Genomic DNA, 17,897 nt, shown 5'->3' on the forward strand with positions numbered 1-17,897 from the left:
ATCAGTATGTAGTGTCTCTACTTTAAAGAGTCCTCTCCTGCTGATGTCCAGGTGTATATCAGTATGTAGTGTCTCTACTTTAAAGAGTCCTCTCCTGCTGATGTTCAGGTGTATATCAGTGTGTAGTGTCTCTACTTTAAAGAGTCCTCTCCTGCTGATGTTCAGGTGTATATCAGTATGTAGTGTCTCTACTTTAAAGAGTCCTCTCCTGCTGATGTTCAGGTGTATGTCAGTATGTAGTGTCTCTACTTTAAAGAGTCCTCTCCTGCTGAATATCAGTATGTAGTGTCTCTACTTTAAAGAGTCCTCTCCTGCTGATGTTCAGGTGTATATCAGTATGTAGTGTCTCTACTTTAAAGAGTCCTCTCCTGCTGATGTTCAGGTGTATATCAGTATGTAATGTCTCTACTTTAAAGAGTCCTCTCCTGCTGATGTTCAGGTGTATATCAGTATGTAGTGTCTCTACTTTAAAGAGTCCTCTCCTGCTGATGTTCAGGTGTATATCAGTATGTAGTGTCTCTACTTTAAAGAGTCCTCTCCTGCTGATGTTCAGGTGTATATCAGTATGTAGTGTCTCTACTTTAAAGAGTCCTCTCCTGCTGATGTTCAGGTGTATGTCAGTATGTAGTGTCTCTACTTTAAAGAGTCCTCTCCTGCTGATGTTCAGGTGTATATCAGTATGTAGTGTCTCTACTTTAAAGAGTCCTCTCCTGCTGATGTTCAGGTGTATATCAGTATGTAGTGTCTCTACTTTAAAGAGTCCTCTCCTGCTGATGTCCAGGTGTATATCAGTATGTAGTGTCTCTACTTTAAAGAGTCGTCTCCTGCTGATGTTCAGGTGTATGTCAGTATGTAGTGTCTCTACTTTAAAGAGTCCTCTCCTGCTGATGTTCAGGTGTATATCAGTATGTAGTGTCTCTACTTTAAAGAGTCCTCTCCTGCTGCTGTTCAGGTGTATATCAGTATGTAGTGTCTCTACTTTAAAGAGTCCTCTCCTGCTGAATATCAGTATGTAGTGTCTCTACTTTAAAGAGTCCTCTCCTGCTGATGTTCAGGTGTATATCAGTATGTAGTGTCTCTACTTTAAAGAGTCCTCTCCTGCTGATGTTCAGGTGTATATCAGTATGTAGTGTCTCTACTTTAAAGAGTCCTCTCCTGCTGATGTTCAGGTGTGTATCAGTATGTAGTGTCTCTACTTTAAAGAGTCCTCTCCTGCTGATGTTCAGGTGTATATCAGTATGTAGTGTCTCTACTTTAAAGAGTCCTCTCCTGCTGATGTTCAGGTGTGTATCAGTATGTAGTGTCTCTACTTTAAAGAGTCCTCTCCTGCTGATGTTCAGGTGTATATCAGTATGTAGTGTCTCTACTTTAAAGAGTCCTCTCCTGCTGATGTTCAGGTGTATATCAGTATGTAGTGTCTCTACTTTAAAGAGTCCTCTCCTGCTGATGTTCAGGTGTATATCAGTATGTAGTGTCTCTACTTTAAAGAGTCCTCTCCTGCTGATGTTCAGATGTATGTCAGTATGTAGTGTCTCTACTTTAAAGAGTCCTCTCCTGCTGATGTTCAGGTGTATATCAGTATGTAGTGTCTCTACTTTAAAGAGTCCTCTCCTGCTGATGTTCAGGTGTATATCAGTATGTAGTGTCTCTACTTTAAAGAGTCCTCTCCTGCTGATGTCCAGGTGTATATCAGTATGTAGTGTCTCTACTTTAAAGAGTCCTCTCCTGCTGATGTTCAGGTGTATATCAGTGTGTAGTGTCTCTACTTTAAAGAGTCCTCTCCTGCTGATGTTCAGGTGTATATCAGTATGTAGTGTCTCTACTTTAAAGAGTCCTCTCCTGCTGATGTTCAGGTGTATGTCAGTATGTAGTGTCTCTACTTTAAAGAGTCCTCTCCTGCTGATGTTCAGGTGTATATCAGTATGTAGTGTATCTACTTTAAAGAGTCCTCTCCTGCTGCTGTTCAGGTGTATATCAGTATGTAGTGTCTCTACTTTAAAGAGTCCTCTCCTGCTGAATATCAGTATGTAGTGTCTCTACTTTAAAGAGTCCTCTCCTGCTGATGTTCAGGTGTATATCAGTATGTAGTGTCTCTACTTTAAAGAGTCCTCTCCTGCTGATGTTCAGGTGTATATCAGTATGTAGTGTCTCTACTTTAAAGAGTCCTCTCCTGCTGATGTTCAGGTGTATATCAGTATGTAGTGTCTCTACTTTAAAGAGTCCTCTCCTGCTGATGTTCAGGTGTATATCAGTATGTAGTGTCTCTACTTTAAAGAGTCCTCTCCTGCTGATGTTCAGGTGTATATCAGTATGTAGTGTCTCTACTTTAAAGAGTCCTCTCCTGCTGATGTTCAGGTGTGTATCAGTATGTAGTGTCTCTACTTTAAAGAGTCCTCTCCTGCTGATGTTCAGGTGTATATCAGTATGTAGTGTCTCTACTTTAAAGAGTCCTCTCCTGCTGATGTTCAGGTGTGTATCAGTATGTAGTGTCTCTACTTTAAAGAGTCCTCTCCTGCTGATGTTCAGGTGTATATCAGTATGTAGTGTCTCTACTTTAAAGAGTCCTCTCCTGCTGATGTTCAGGTGTATATCAGCATGTAGTGTCTCTACTTTAAAGAGTCCTCTCCTGCTGATGTTCAGGTGTATATCAGTATGTAGTGTCTCTACTTTAAAGAGTCCTCTCCTGCTGATGTTCAGGTGTATATCAGTATTAGTGTCTCTACTTTAAAGAGTCCTCTCCTGCTGATGTTCAGGTGTATATCAGTATGTAGTGTCTCTACTTTAAAGAGTCCTCTCCTGCTGATGTTCAGGTGTATATCAGTATGTAGTGTCTCTACTTTAAAGAGTCCTCTCCTGCTGATGTTCAGGTGTATGTCAGTATGTAGTGTCTCTACTTTAAAGAGTCCTCTCCTGCTGATGTTCAGGTGTATATCAGTATGTAGTGTCTCTACTTTAAAGAGTCCTCTCCTGCTGATGTTCAGGTGTATATCAGTATGTAGTGTCTCTACTTTAAAGAGTCCTCTCCTGCTGATGTTCAGGTGTATATCAGTATGTAGTGTCTCTACTTTAAAGAGTCCTCTCCTGCTGATGTTCAGGTGTATATCAGTATGTAGTGTCTCTACTTTAAAGAGTCCTCTCCTGCTGATGTTCAGGTGTATATCAGTATTTAGTGTCTCTGATCGGTTTGCTCGCCGGCTCTGTTGTGATTGGTCAACCGATTAGAGATGGCCCGCCCCTCAGCCTACAATGTGTTTGAGCGCTAGCCAATAGAAGCGCCTATATACCTTTTTAAAAACCTTTTACACAAGACAATAAGAGACTTTTTCCAGATCCAAGAAGACACGTTTTCATTGAAATAATCAGCAAATGTGTTTATTTTTGGTAAATTCAAAGATTATTAGAGTATTAGAAATAGTATTAGAAATTAGAGTAATCCTAATTAAAATTCCTCCTGGAAATATTTGAAGCGGTTATTGGGTCTCAGGACAGCTGCACCTCGAGGACAGCTGCACCTCCACAGGGTAATGGTCACTCACACCCGACGCCTGAGAGAACACACAGAACAAAACTTCAATACGTGCTTTTTGTCTCACTGAACATATAACAGCCGTTTATTTAAGACTATAAAAACAAAATCAATCAATGTTTATTTATAGCCCAATATCACAAATGTTACATTTGTCTCAGTGGTCTTCACAGTTTGTACAGAATATCAGTATGACAATACGACACCCTCTGTCCTTAGACCCTCTGTCCTTAGACCCTCACATCGTACAAGGAAAAACTTCTGGAGAAACCCCACAGTTTAAAGGGAAAATGGGCCCGGTTCTACGGGAGGTGCATGAGGGTGCATTGCACCCTCAGTTGAAAAATGAAAAAAAAAATATTATTAAAAGTGAAAAATATTACATATATAATAACAATAATAATAAGAAGAATATAGTTCAAATGAAATAAATTGTAATTGTGGTTAAATAACATTGTCTGCTGCATTTATTTGGTCAATTTAAACGGCAAGGCAAGTTTATTTATATAGCACTTTTCAACACAAGGCAATTCAAAGTGTTTTACAAAAAATGAAAGACATTAAGAAAAAGGCATTTAAAATCAGTCATTAAAAATAAAAGCTAATAAAATAAACATTAAAAGAAAAAATACATGGATAAAAGTTACAGTGCAGTTTAAGATATGAATAGTTCAATTAAAAGCAGCGACAAAAAGAAAAGTCTTCTTGCTGGATTTGAAAGTAGTCAGAGTTGCAGCGGACCTGCAGGTTTCTGGGAGTTTGTTCCAGATATTTGGAGCATAATAACTGAACGCTGCTTCTCCATGTTTAGTTCTGACTCTGGGGACAGAAAGCTGACCAGTCCCTGAAGACCTGAGAGATCTGGATGGTTCATAATTTAGCAGGAGGTCAGAAATGTATTTTGGGCCTAAACCATTCAGTGCTTTATAAACCAGCAGCAGTATTTATAAATCTATTCTTTGACACACAGGAAGCCAGTGTAAAGACTTCAGAACTGGAGTGATCCACTTTCTTAGTGTTAGTGAGGACTCGAGCAGCGGCGTTCTGAATCAGCTGCAGCTTCCTAATAGATGTTTTAGTGAGACCTGTAAAGACACCATTGCAGTAGTCGAGTCTACTGAAGATAAAAGCATGGACACGTTTCTCCAAATCCTGCTGTGACATTAGTCTTTTAATCATAGATATGTTCTTTAGGTGATAGTAGGCTGATTTAGTAACAGTTTTAATGTGACTGTTGAAACTCAGGTCAGAGTCCATGACTACACCTAGATTTCTGGCTTTATCTGTTGTTTTGAACATTGCAGACTGAAGCTCAGCGCTAACTTTTATACGTTCTGCCTTGGCTCCAAAAACCATTACCTCAGTTTTATCTTTGTTTAATTGGAGAAAGTTCTGACACATCCAGTCATTGATTTGTTCAATGCACTTACTCAGTGTTTGAATTGGAGCATAGTCTCCTGGTGAAATTGTTACGTAAATTTGTGTGTCATCTGCATAGCTATGGTAACTTATTTTGTTGTTCTTCATTATCTGAGCCAGTGGTAGCATGTAGACGTTAAAGAGAAGAGGCCCCAAGATGGAGCCTTGAGGAACCCCACATGTCATATTTGTCAACTCAGATGTGTATTTACCTATAGAAACAAAGTTGTTTCTGTCCTTTAAGTAGGATTCAAACCAATTTAGAACTGTTTCCGAAAGTCCCACCCAGTGTTCCAGTCGGTCTAGTAATATGTTGTGGTCAACAGTGTCAAACGCAGCACTGAGATCTAATAATACTAACACTGAAGTTCTGCCACTGTCTGTGTTTAAGTGGATGTCATTAAAGACCTTTACAAGAGCAGTCTCAGTGCTGTGGTTTGGACGAAAGCCTGCCTGGAACACATCCAAACAGTTATTTAAATGCAAGAAATTACTCAACTGTTGAAAAACAACTTTTTCAATGATTTTACCTAGAAATGGGAGGTTTGATATGGGCCTGTAATTGTTCATTACTGAAGCATCTAGATTATTCTTTTTTAAGAGCGGTTTAATGACTGCAGTTTTCAGGGCCTGTGGAAAAATACCTGAGTGAAGAGATTTGTTTACTATATGAAGTAGATCTGAGGCCATGCAAGGCAAAACATCTTTGAAAAACCCTGTTGGAATAATATCAAGGCAGCAAGAGGAGGACTTCAGAAGTTGAATAATGTCCTCTAGGTTTTTATCATTAATCTGATGGAATTGTGTCATGATGTCTGAATTGATGTTAAGTGGAGATAGGGACAACACATCTGCTGTTCCTGATGCAGAGGCACTGACTGCTTGTCTGATTTTCTGAATGTTGTCAGTGATGAAGGCAAAATCATTGCACGCCCTGCTGGATAGAAATTCAGAGGCTACTGACACTGGGGGGTTAGTTAGTCTGTCGACGGTAGCAAACAAGGCACGTGCGTTGTTTTTGTTTTTGATAATGATGTCAGAGAAGAACGATTGTCGTGCGTTTTTCAATTCCAAATTATAAAGGCCAAGTCTCTCTTTATAGATTTCAAAGTGAACCTGGAGTTTTGTTTTTCGCCACCTGCGTTCAGCTTTTCGACATTCTCTTTTTTCTGTTCTCACGGTCATGGCCTTTCTCCATGGAGATATTTTCTTGCCAGACACTTCCTTTACCTTAGTTGGAGCAATGGCATCTATAACATTTAGAATTTTTGAATTAAAATGATCTACTGGCTCATTTACTGAGATGTTGGCAGGGGCAAGTGTGGAAGAAACATTCTGAGTAAACATTTCCCTAGTATTTTCAGTTAAATATCGCTTTGTGGTTACCTCTTTTTGAACATTTTTGTGAACAGAAATAGAGCTCTCAAAGAAAACACAGGAATGGTCAGAGAGTGCAACATCAGTCACCACAACCTTAGAGATATTCACACCCTTTGAGATAATTAAGTCCAGAGTGTGCCCCTTATTGTGCGTGGGCTCCGTCACATGCTGAGTCAGTCCATAGCTATCAGTCCATAGCCTAAGTAACGTTATTATGTCAGGTGTGCGTGACCTGTGCCAACACAGTCTCACTCCCTGAACGTCCAGGAGCGACGCTTGGTCAGGGTCCTATGGCGTGCAGTTGTGACGTGCCGAGTCTCCTCTGAGCGTTCATCATCTGCAAGGTGCTTACACGGCAGTCAATGGTGGACATCAGAAAATGGTTAAAACAACCAGCCCTTATCGCCAGCAGTAACACTGCATCTACTGCAGGTAATAACAGTTCAGATCATGGGGACATTACGTTACCCGCGGCCACTGTCGTGGACACTAACGTCCTCCCGCCGACTTGCCGGCTTTGCCCGCCTCGCCCACGGTGGCGGAGCAGCCGTCTTCGTTGCCCAAAACACCGCCACCCCTCGGCGGCCCGCAAGTGCCAGAGGACCTCGGCAAAACAGAGCCTGCCCAGGTATATTTAAAAAAGTACCCAACTCGCCTGTGCAGTGGGGTAAGGCGCTCATTTTGCAGCTCATGGTTTCAAAACAGAGATTGGCTGGAATATTCCTGTAAAAAAGATGCCATCTTCTGCATGTAGACATTTCGGTCTTAAAAGGGGAGTGATTTGTAAAATATCCATAAAGAAAAAGTAAATCTGTGTATATGGATGTTGAGATGTTTCCATAGATCTCTTCATTTTGCTCTCAAAGTGCACCAGATTGATGCTTTTAACTTCAATATTTAAAAAAACATATCTTCCCGGGAGAGCATGCCCCCGGACCCCCCTAGAGGAGGTGAGGACCCCCCTAGAGGAGGTGAGGACCCCCCCTAAAGGAGGTGAGTACCCCCCTAGAGGAGGTGAGGACCCCCTAGAGGGTGTTAGGTCCACTCCCCACTTATAAAAATAGCACTTTACCACTGCACCCTCTCTAATCTCAGAGGCATTTTGTTCTGGAACCGGGCCTGCCTCAGGGAGAGCAACAGAGGAGGGATCTCTCTCCAGGACGGACAGACGTGCAATAGATGCGGTGTGTAAATTGAAAAGATAATACATTTGCAACATAGGTAGTCCAAATGTTTGGAAATGAACGAAAAAGCAATACAAAAGTACTTCCTTAGGCTGTAGGACAGTTTCTTCTCTGGGACCAATCATTTCCTTTCTGAACAAACTAGAAGTTGAGTTACCGCTGGACAGAGTAATGCTAAGCTAAGCTAACAGGCTGATTGCGGGACTGCCTATGATATGTTATGTATGTCAACATGTCACAGGACTCTGATTGGCTGCAGGTATTAGTTGCATGTTGGCGCCAAATATGAAACTAGATCTCCCTCTTTTTGATTGGCTGAGCTTTGCGGTAGAATCAACAGAAATTCTATTCATTTTGTCGTGTTTGTCTTTGTAAATTGATTACATATCCACTGTTTACGTGTTGCAGAATTACAGTAAATAAACCTATAATCTATGGATGCATGCTAGCACTGTTTGGTGTGTTTTCACAATAAGCGTATTTCTCAACATGTTGAACTATTAATTACAAAAAGAAAGCGTTTGACACCTCCTTGTTCAGATGATGCAGCTACTGGAAGTCTAATCAATATCTTCAGCACGTGCCAAGTTGCTCTTCATAGACCTTTACACTTCTAAAAAGACGATTGTGTACCTTACAGCAGCAATGAGTTAAACTATGGAGGAGAATGAAAGTAGTTTTTTACCAGACTGTGGCTGAGTTTCAGGTCCAGCATGTAGTTGTAGAGCTTAGCGCTGCTGGAAACCACTCCTTTGTTCATGTCAGCTGTGACCACAATCCTGCAGAAACAGGGAGAAAAGAGGAATTAAGAGGGTTGGTTTTTACGACCTAATGATTTAAATTAGGGCTTTTTCAGTGATTGTTCTGGGAGTTCTAGGTGAGGCTTGTTTTTCAAAATAAAAGCCCCAGAAAGAGACTGTATTGTTAGATTGTCCTGAATGGAGTTTGTCTTTCAAAATAAAAGCCACAGAAAGAAACTGTATTGTAACAGGTTGTACAGGAGGAGGCATGTTTTTCAAAATAAAAGCCCCAGAAGGAAAACTGTATTGTTACAGATTGACCAGGAGGAGGCTTGTTTTTCAAAATAAAAGCCCCAGAAGGAAATCTGTATTGTTACAGATTGTCCAGGAGGAGGCTTGTTTTTAAAAATAAAAGCCCAAGAAAGAAAACTGTTGTTACAGGTTATACAGGAGGAGGCTTGTTTTTCAAAATAAAAGCCCCAGACAGAAACTGTATTGTTACAGATTGTCCAGGAGGAGGCTTGTTTTTCAAAATAAAAGCCCCAGAAAGAAAACTGTTGTTACAGGTTATACAGGAGGAGGCTTGTTTTTCAAAATAAAAGCCCCAGACAGAAACTGTATTGTTACAGATTGTCCAGGAGGAGGCTTGTTTTTAAAAATAAAAGCCCTAAATATCTGCTGATTTACAGATGGTTCCAACCCGATGTGAGTCAATGGGAAAAAGCATGTTTGGGACTAATTACGTCACAAAATTGACACTGAAGTGTAGTACCACTGTTTGTCCACTACAATCATTTGCTGGCTTACTTCCATGCGGCTTTGTGTGTGTCAGAGGTGGAAGTAGTGGAGAACAAATACTTTGTTACTGTACTTAAGTACATGTTTCTGGTATCAGTACTTTACTCCACTACTTATTTGTCTGATGACTTTTTACTTCGACTTCTTACATGTTGAACACAAATACCTGTACTTTCTACTTCCTACATGTTGAACCCAAATACCTGTACTTTCTAATTCTTACATGTTGAACACAAATACCTGTACTTTCTACTTCTTACATGTTGAACACAAATACCTGTACTTTCTACTTCTTACATGTTGAACCCAAATACCTGTACTTTCTACTTCTTACATGTTGAACCCAAATACCTGTCTACTTCTTACATGTTGAACACAAATACCTGTACTTTCTACTTCTTACATGTTGAACCCAAATACCTGAACTTTCTACTTCTCACATGTTGAACTCAAATACCTGTACTTTCTACTTCTTACATGTTGAACACAAATACCTGAACTTTCTACTTCTCACATGTTGAACACAAATACCTGTACTTTCTACTTCTTACATGTTGAACACAAATACCTGAACTTTCTACTTCTCACATGTTGAACTCAAATACCTGTACTTTCTACTTCTTACATGTTGAACACAAATACCTGTACTTTCTACTTCTTACATGTTGAACACAAATACCTGTACTTTCTACTTCTCACATGTTGAACTCAAATACCTGTACTTTCTACTTCTTACATGTTGAACACAAATACCTGTACTTTCTACTTCTTACATGTTGAACTCAAATACCTGTACTTTCTACTTCTTACATGTTGAACTCAAATACCTGTACTTTCTACTTCTCACATGTTGAACTCAAATACCTGTACTTTCTACTTCTTACATGTTGAACTCAAATACCTGTACTTTCTACTTCTTACACGTTGAACTCAAATACCTGTACTTTCTACTTCTCACATGTTGAACTCAAATACCTGTACTTTCTACTTCTTACATGTTGAACACAAATACCTGTACTTTCTACTTCTTACATGTTGAACTCAAATACCTGTACTTTCTACTTCTCTCATGTTGAACTCAAATACCTGTACTTTCTACTTCTCTCATGTTGAACACAAATACCTGTACTTTCTACTTCTTACATGTTGAACTCAAATACCTGTACTTTCTACTTCTTACATGTTGAACTCAAATACCTGTACTTTCTACTTCTCACATGTTGAACTCAAATACCTGTACTTTCTACTTCTTACATGTTGAACTCAAATACCTGTACTTTCTACTTCTTACATGTTGAACACAAATACCTGTACTTTCTACTTCTTACATGTTGAACTCAAATACTTGTACTTTCTACTTCTCTCATTTTCCAAACAGCTGGTTCCTTTAGTCTGAATGTGTGTTTGATGCGTGATCATTATTCTTTAGAGTCATTGCGTGCCTATTGATTTGAACACGATCCGTGTATCGATCATTTCCTGGTCTTCTCTAAAGAAGAGGGACCAATGGAAACGTTGTCATGTTGCCGTTGTTCAGCATGGAAACATTCATTAGCTAACAATGACATTATTGTTCTATTAATATAAAGGGAGGTCAGGTACTCTTTAAAGCAGCTGCTAGTTATGGGTACTTTTTACTGAAGTACACTTCAAAGCCTCTTTACTTTGACTTGAGTAAAGAAGTTTAGTCAGTACTTCTACTTTTACCAGAGTATTTTTAAACACTACTTCTACTTGAGTAAAGGATGTGTGAACTTTTGACATCTCTGCTGTAAGTGCATGTAAATGTCAGTTTTCTGTGTGTGTCCACCTGTCGTAAGGGCAGTTTGTGTTCTCTGAGACCGTAGTGTCAACATCGTCTTTGATCAGCCAATGGAAACTCTTATCAGTGAAGAGGCGGATCTGCTGCCAGTCGGCACCGGAAACATAAGAGCAGCCGGCGTTGAAGTCGCCCATCAGAATGATGTTCTGCAGGAAAAGGGGAAATGGCTCAAATGTATTAATTGGTCACATCTTAATTACAGTTTCTGGAATAATTGTTATAGAGGTTTTACATTGGTGTTCCAGCGAGCGCGGACATCAGTCACCACGTCGAAGAGGGAATTCACTTCCTTTACAGCCGAGTCCGGAGACGTGTGCTGAGGAATCAGAACAAAGTCCTTCACAGCTGGAGAGCAGGAGAGAAAAGAAACAAGAGACCAGTTTAAAGCCTTTGGATATGTCAGACATTCTGTCGAAGTAAGCCTTTTAGATTTAGCAAGACAGAGCTGACAACCATATTTGTTGGACATAAAAATGGCAGAAAGAGTGAAGCAAATAGAAACCCAGATATTAGCACTTCCTGTCCCCTGGTCTGGAGGTCAAGGGTTTTCTGAATGTGTTTTTGGTTTTTAGTCTGAAATAAGGTCTGTGGTCAACACAAGCTGGAGAGGTTTTAACGATTTGTTCTACGACATAAAATACCCCTCTGGTGAATTTAAAAACAGAGGTGGCTAACAAGTGTCCAAATGATACGAGTAAACGTCATCATGGCCAATATTAGCCACCTTTAGCTTAGCAGTGGTGACGTGAAGTCATGTGACCGTGCTGTAGTTCCTTTATAGCCCAACATTAGCCACCTTTAGCTTAGCGGTGGTGACGTGAAGTCATGTGACCGTGCTGTAGTTCCTTTATAGCCCAACATTAGCCTCCTCTAGCTTAGCGGTGGTGACGTGAAGTCATGTGACCGTGCTGTAGTTCCTTTATAGCCCAACATTAGCCACCTATAGCTTAGCGGTGGTGACGTGAAGTCATATGACCGTGCTGTAGTTCCTTTATAGCCCAACATTAGCCTCCTTTAGCTTAGCGGTGGTGACGTGAAGTCATGTGACCGTGCTGTAGTTCCTTTATAGCCCAACTTTAGCCTCCGTTAGCTTAGCGGTGGTGACGTGAAGTCATGTGACCGTGCTGTAGTTCCTTTATAGCCCAACATTAGCCACCTTTAGCTTAGCGGTGGTGACGTGAAGTCATGTGACCGTGCTCTAGTTCCTCTATAGCCCAACATTAGCCTCCTTTAGCTTAGCGGTGGTGATGTGAAGTCATGTGACCGTGCTGTAGTTCCTTTATAGCCGTTAGCTTTTTACTTCAGAAATCATAAAGTGGTGTTAATATGTGGAGATGATCCTGATGAACTAAACGTGTTGGTATCATAAAAGTTGTTTGACACGAAGATTAAAAGAACAGTTTCTCTCTCTTTATTACCCGTCTGTTTGGAGGTGAACATGACCACAAAGGGCTCTCTGCTGAAGGCGTCCATCTTGTCATCGTAGGTGAAGTTTTTAACCACGGACACCGTCTGCTCCCTGGAGAGGAAACATGGGGCAAGACGTTTTGAAACAGTGTCTCTTACTTATAGAAACTCTGTGCAAATCTCAAGTAAATGAAACTTTAAAAATACAAATATTTAGTAGTTGTTTGTGTCTCACCTGTAGAGGAAGAGGTATTGCTCCTTATAGGTGCTGCGACCCAAAGGCTCACTGACGATGTACTTGTACTGAGGAGAAGCTCTGGGAAAACACACACACACACAGATTTACCAAATATATATTGCATTTACTGTGATTTGGATATCGCACTATAGGCTATTTTGCAAATTTGATCCGCCACTTTTCTTAATTCTTACTTGTTGACACGGTCCATGAGTCTTTTGGTTGCTGACAGATCGCTGTCTCTGACCTCCTGGATCAGAACGATGTCATAGCGATGGACAATCTGAGAAAATGTAGTTACTATGTCAGTAATTTTAGATTTTAAAGGTCACCTATTATGCAAAATCCACTTCTTCATGTCTCTTCTACATCAGCATGTGTCCCCTCTTCTTCATGTCTCTTCCACATCAACATGTGTCCCCTCTTCTTCATGTCTCTTCATCATCAACATGTGTCCCCTCTTCTTCATGTCTCTTCTACATCAACATGTGTCCCCTCTTCTTCATGTCTCTTCCACATCAACATGTGTCCCCTCTTCTTCATGTCTCTTCTACATCAACATGTGTCCCCTCTTCTTCATGTCTCTTCTACATCAACATGTGTCCCCTCTTCTTCATGTCTCTTCTACATCAGCATGTGTCCCCTCTTCTTCATGTCTCTTCTACATCAACACGTGTCCCCTCTTCTTCATGTCTCTTCTACATCAACACGTGTCCCCTCTTCTTCATGTCTCTTCTACATCAACACGTGTCCCCTCTTCTTCATGTCTCTTCTACATCAACACGTGTCCCCTCTTCTTCATGTCTCTTCTACATCAACACGTGTCCCCTCTTCTTCATGTCTCTTCTACATCAACATGTGTCCCCTCTTCTTCATGTCTCTTCTTCATCAACATGTGTCCCCTCTTCTTCATGTCTCTTCTTCATCAACATGTGTCCCCTCTTCTTCATGTCTCTTCTACATCAACATCTCTTCTTCATGTCTCTTCTCCATCAACATGTGTCCCCTCTTCTTCATGTCTCTTCTACATCAACATGTGTCCCCTCTTCTTCATGTCTCTTCTACATCAACATGTGTCCCCTCTTCTTCATGTCTCTTCTACATCAACATGTGTCCCCTCTTCTTCATGTCTCTTCTACATCAACATGTGTCCCCTCTTCTTCATGTCTCTTCTTCATCAACATGTGTCCCCTCTTCTTCATGTCTCTTCTACATCAACATGTGTCCCCTCTTCTTCATGTCTCTTCTACATCAACATCTCTTCTTCATGTCTCTTCTCCATCAACATGTGTCCCCTCTTCTTCATGTCTCTTCTACATCAACATGTGTCCCCTCTTCTTCATGTCTCTTCTACATCAACATGTGTCCCCTCTTCTTCATGTCTCTTCTACATCAACATGTGTCCCCTCTTCTTCATGTCTCTTCTACATCAACATGTGTCCCCTCTTCTTCATGTCTCTTCTACATCAACATGTGTCCCCTCTTCTTCATGTCTCCTCTACATCAACATGTGTCCCCTCTTCTTCATGTCTCTTCTACATCAACATGTGTCCCCTCTTCTTCATGTCTCTTCTTCATCAACATGTGTCCCCTCTTCTTCATGTCTCTTCTACATCAACATGTGTCCCCTCTTCTTCATGTCTCTTCTACATCAACATGTGTCCCCTCTTCTTCATGTCTCTTCTACATCAACATGTGTCCCCTCTTCTTCATGTCTCTTCTACATCAACATGTGTCCCCTCTTCCTCATGTCTCTTCTACATCAACATGTGTCCCCTCTTCTTCATGTCTCTTCTACATCAACATGTGTCCCCTCTTCTTCATGTCTCTTCTACATCAACATGTGTCCCCTCTTCTACATCAACATGTGTCCCCTCTTCTTCATGTCTCTTCTACATCAACATGTGTCCCCTCTTCTTCATGTCTCTTCTACATCAACATGTGTCCCCTCTTCTTCATGTCTCTTCTACATCAACATATGTCCCCTCTGTGGAAAGAGACTCTGAAAGTTTCAGGAACAAAGATTCTCTCTCTTTTTGATCCATTTCTATAAAAACCTGTCTGAAAATGAGCTGATCAGATTTTGGCCACTTGATGATGTCATAACGATGTTGCGTCTTGTGTAACCATTAGCCAATCAGCAACCAAGGTAACCCCCCCCCCCCTTATCACCTGAATCTCCTCCTAGAGCACCATTGAGTTCTTTGTAACCAAATGTCTCTCAGAGGGGCGTGGGGAGGGGCTCCTTGTTTTCATCTAAAGTAACAGACAGAGAATCAGCACTTTGGAAACAGGGCTGAAACAGAGGGGATTATGGGTAATGCTGCAATGATCTGTTTGGTGTTTCAGCCAATCAGAGACAGGCTCTGGATATATCTGAGACCTGTGATATATTGATCAAACACAGTATAATAGGGGACGTTTAAATCATCATGTTAAGATAATAAGTCAGCCATTTGAAATACAGTCACATTATTGACATATTCAGAAATATTGGATGCAGATTTCAGTTCCTGACCGTGCTGATGAGGTCCATCAGAGTCGAGTTGGACGACTTCTTGTCTCCAAACTGTTTGATGTTGAACGCTCCAATCAGCAGACAGGAGGTCACATGCAGCAGAGCCAATAGGAGACTCAGAGAAAACAGCAGACGCATCCTGGGACTAACAGGTCAGAAAATACATTTAAAAAACTCTTAAAATGAGGGTTGTGCTATATATTTCCATCCAAATTCAATATTTAAAAAATGCAAAAAATAGGCATTATTCATTGTTTCAATAATGGATCAGTTAAAAAAGAAAAATCTAAAATAATAATACAAAATAAATAAAATAATCTCTAAAATAATAATAATGCATAAATGAACTCAAATAAAATAAAATATTAATAATATTGATTTATTTTTCATTGCATTCATTTACATACTGTAATTACTGTGCATCCAACCTGATACACAAACCCTGCATAACATCATATTATTATATTGATATCAAACTAAGACTGTACATTGCATGAAGGTTAAAGCACTTTATGAAAGTCATTCCTGATTGGAGGACACATGCACTGTTAGCATGTTAGCGTCCTGCTCTCAGTGTGGGAGGAACTGAAGGACAAACACCTGCAGCAGCTCAGCGTGTGAAGCTTTAAGAGGCGTTCACACCGGGTAGAACATTAGGAGAACGCGTTAATATATAATCAGCTCTTAAATCAGACTTTAAAGTAAATTCACAAAGTACTTCAAACTAGCTGCACCTTCACCAGCTTTGAGAACACTTTCATGATCAATCATTATAAAACATATCATATATATTATTCTGAAATGGACCAATCTGCACAACGACTACTTTTACTGTCTTTCACTATATTTTGATGAGAATACTTTTCTACTTTCACTTGAGGAACATTTTGAATGCAGGACTTTTACTGTAACAGAGTATTCCTACACTCTGGTACTTCTACTTTTACTCAAGTACAAGATCTGAGTACTTCTACTTTTACTCAAGTACTAGATCTGTGTGCTTCTACTTTTACTCAAGTACAAGATCTGAGTACTTCTACTTTTACTCAAGTACAAGATCTGAGTACTTCTACTTTACTCAAGTAGAAGATCTGAGTACTTCTACTTTTACTCAAGTACAAGATCTGAGTACTTCTACTTTTACTCAAGTACAAGATCTGAGCACTTCTACTTTTACTCAAGTAGAAGATCTGAGTACTTCTACTTTTACTCAAGTACAAGATCTGAGTACTTCTACTTTTACTCAAGATCAAGATCTGAGCACTTCTACTTTTACTCAAGTAGAAGATCTGAGTACTTCTACTTTTACTCAAGTACAAGATCTGAGTACTTCTACTTTTACTCAAGAACAAGATCTGAGCACTTCTACTTTTACTCAAGTACAAGATCTGTGTACTTCTACTTCTACTCAAGAACGAGATCAGAGTACTTTTACTCAAGTACAAGATCTGAGTACTTCTACTTTTACTCAAGTACAAGATCTGAGTACTTCTACCTTTACTTAAGTACAAGATCTGAGTACTTCTACCTTTACTTGAGTACAAGATCTGAGTACTTCTACCTTTACTTAAGTACTGAATATGCTTCTTGAAAGGCAGGTTTTCTTTTAAATAACATCATTTTTGATCCTAAATATCTTTCTTTTCTTCGCTCACATTGTTCTGCTGTCTGACATAAGAAGTCAAAAACACCTCATTGGTTCCTCTTGCATTTGAGACTCAGTTTCTCATCTCCATATCTACACTGTAGCTGCTGAGCACATGATGAGAGAGACTTGAAACTGGAGGTAAACCCCCGAAGATATGACCTACCTGTTCACAGAGCGTTGAGGAGAAGCTGCTGTTCAGGAACAGAGACTCAGTCAGTGAGACGAGAGGCTCTGGAGAGACTCTTTATCTACCCGATGGGGGGGGGGGGGGGGGGTGGACAGACAGCACTCAGTATGAGGGAGGGAATTCAGTTCAACCCCTTTTCTTTTCTAGTGAGGCTCGCAGTCTCACTAGTGAATTATTATCTCTAAAAGTGACTTATTATCACAAAATACTAACTTTTATCCCAAAATACTGACTTTATATCTCACCTAAATGACTTAGTGTCTCAAAATGCTTACATAAAACCTCAAAATACTGTGTTCATCTCAACATATAGACTTAGTGTGACTTAATATCTCAAAATAATGAGATAATGTCTCCTCGTAATGACTTAGTTTTATAATATAAAGACTTAAATGTCAAAAAACGGACTTAGTTTCTAATAACATAATATCTGGAAATACTGACTTTTATGTCAAATAATAACTTAATAACTCAAATACTTACGTAATGTATTCTCACAATAACTTAAATGTGTATTATCTCTACATAATCAGGGATGTAAACTCATCAGGTATGAAAAAGGTGACAAGGATCCGATCCCCCGACCCCACAGAATATCGGCTTTGAAATGAGGAATAACAGGATGTTAGCAGTCAGAGCAACTAAAGCAGCCGTTAATAATAACAGAAACGCCAAAGAGTCACATCTAATAGAAATATATAAAAGCATTTATTTTAATTGTGTAGCAGTCAGTTTATAATTTTGGCAGCACTGCTGAGCATTTTGAAAATGTATTTCCATGCCTCTGTTCAAGGCTTAGTCTTTCTATCTGTATAGCCAGTGGTGTAAAGTAACTAAGTTCATCAACTCAACAAGTAGGCTACTATACTTGGGTACAATTTTGAGATACTTCAATGTTTTGCTACTTTGTACTTCTACTCCTCTACTGTTCAGAGGTACATGGTGTACTTTTCCTCCACTACAGTTCAGAGGTACATGGTGTACTTTTCCCCCACTACATGTATTTAATCCCTTTAGTTACTTCACAGAT

At 39.9% G+C, this 17,897-nt stretch overlaps 1 protein-coding gene across 1 annotated transcript; it reads right to left on the reverse strand.

Annotated features, from left to right (window-relative positions):
* Nucleotides 1-3,353: 3,353 nt before the first annotated feature.
* On the reverse strand, nucleotides 3,354-16,935 carry LOC117554384 (deoxyribonuclease-1-like). Its single transcript, XM_034228804.1, has 9 exons — nucleotides 16,844-16,935; nucleotides 15,033-15,177; nucleotides 12,709-12,797; nucleotides 12,512-12,592; nucleotides 12,288-12,388; nucleotides 11,102-11,214; nucleotides 10,858-11,015; nucleotides 8,195-8,288; nucleotides 3,354-3,545 (listed from the first exon to the last, which is right to left on the reverse strand). The coding sequence occupies exons 2-9, from the start codon at nucleotides 15,168-15,170 to the stop codon at nucleotides 3,471-3,473; spliced, it is 849 nt and encodes a 282-aa protein (XP_034084695.1). The 5' UTR covers nucleotides 15,171-15,177; nucleotides 16,844-16,935; the 3' UTR covers nucleotides 3,354-3,470.
* Between the last annotated feature and the right edge of the window lie 962 nt (nucleotides 16,936-17,897).

Source organism: Gymnodraco acuticeps, unplaced genomic scaffold (assembly GCF_902827175.1).
Source record: "Gymnodraco acuticeps unplaced genomic scaffold, fGymAcu1.1, whole genome shotgun sequence".
Lineage (NCBI taxonomy): Eukaryota > Metazoa > Chordata > Actinopteri > Perciformes > Bathydraconidae > Gymnodraco > Gymnodraco acuticeps.

Bases quoted from the DNA above. Each gene is read 5' to 3' on its own strand.
- LOC117554384 (XM_034228804.1), bottom strand. From the start codon at position 15,170: ATGCGTCTGCTGTTTTCTCTGAGTCTCCTATTGGCTCTGCTGCATGTG. The intron at 12,593-12,708 runs GTAAGAATTAAG...GTGTTTTCCCAG, and splicing joins CTCATGGACCGTGTCAACAA to AGCTTCTCCTCAGTACAAGT. The intron at 8,289-10,857 runs GTGGACACACAC...CTGTTTCTGCAG, and splicing joins ACAAACTGCCCTTACGACAG to GATTGTGGTCACAGCTGACA.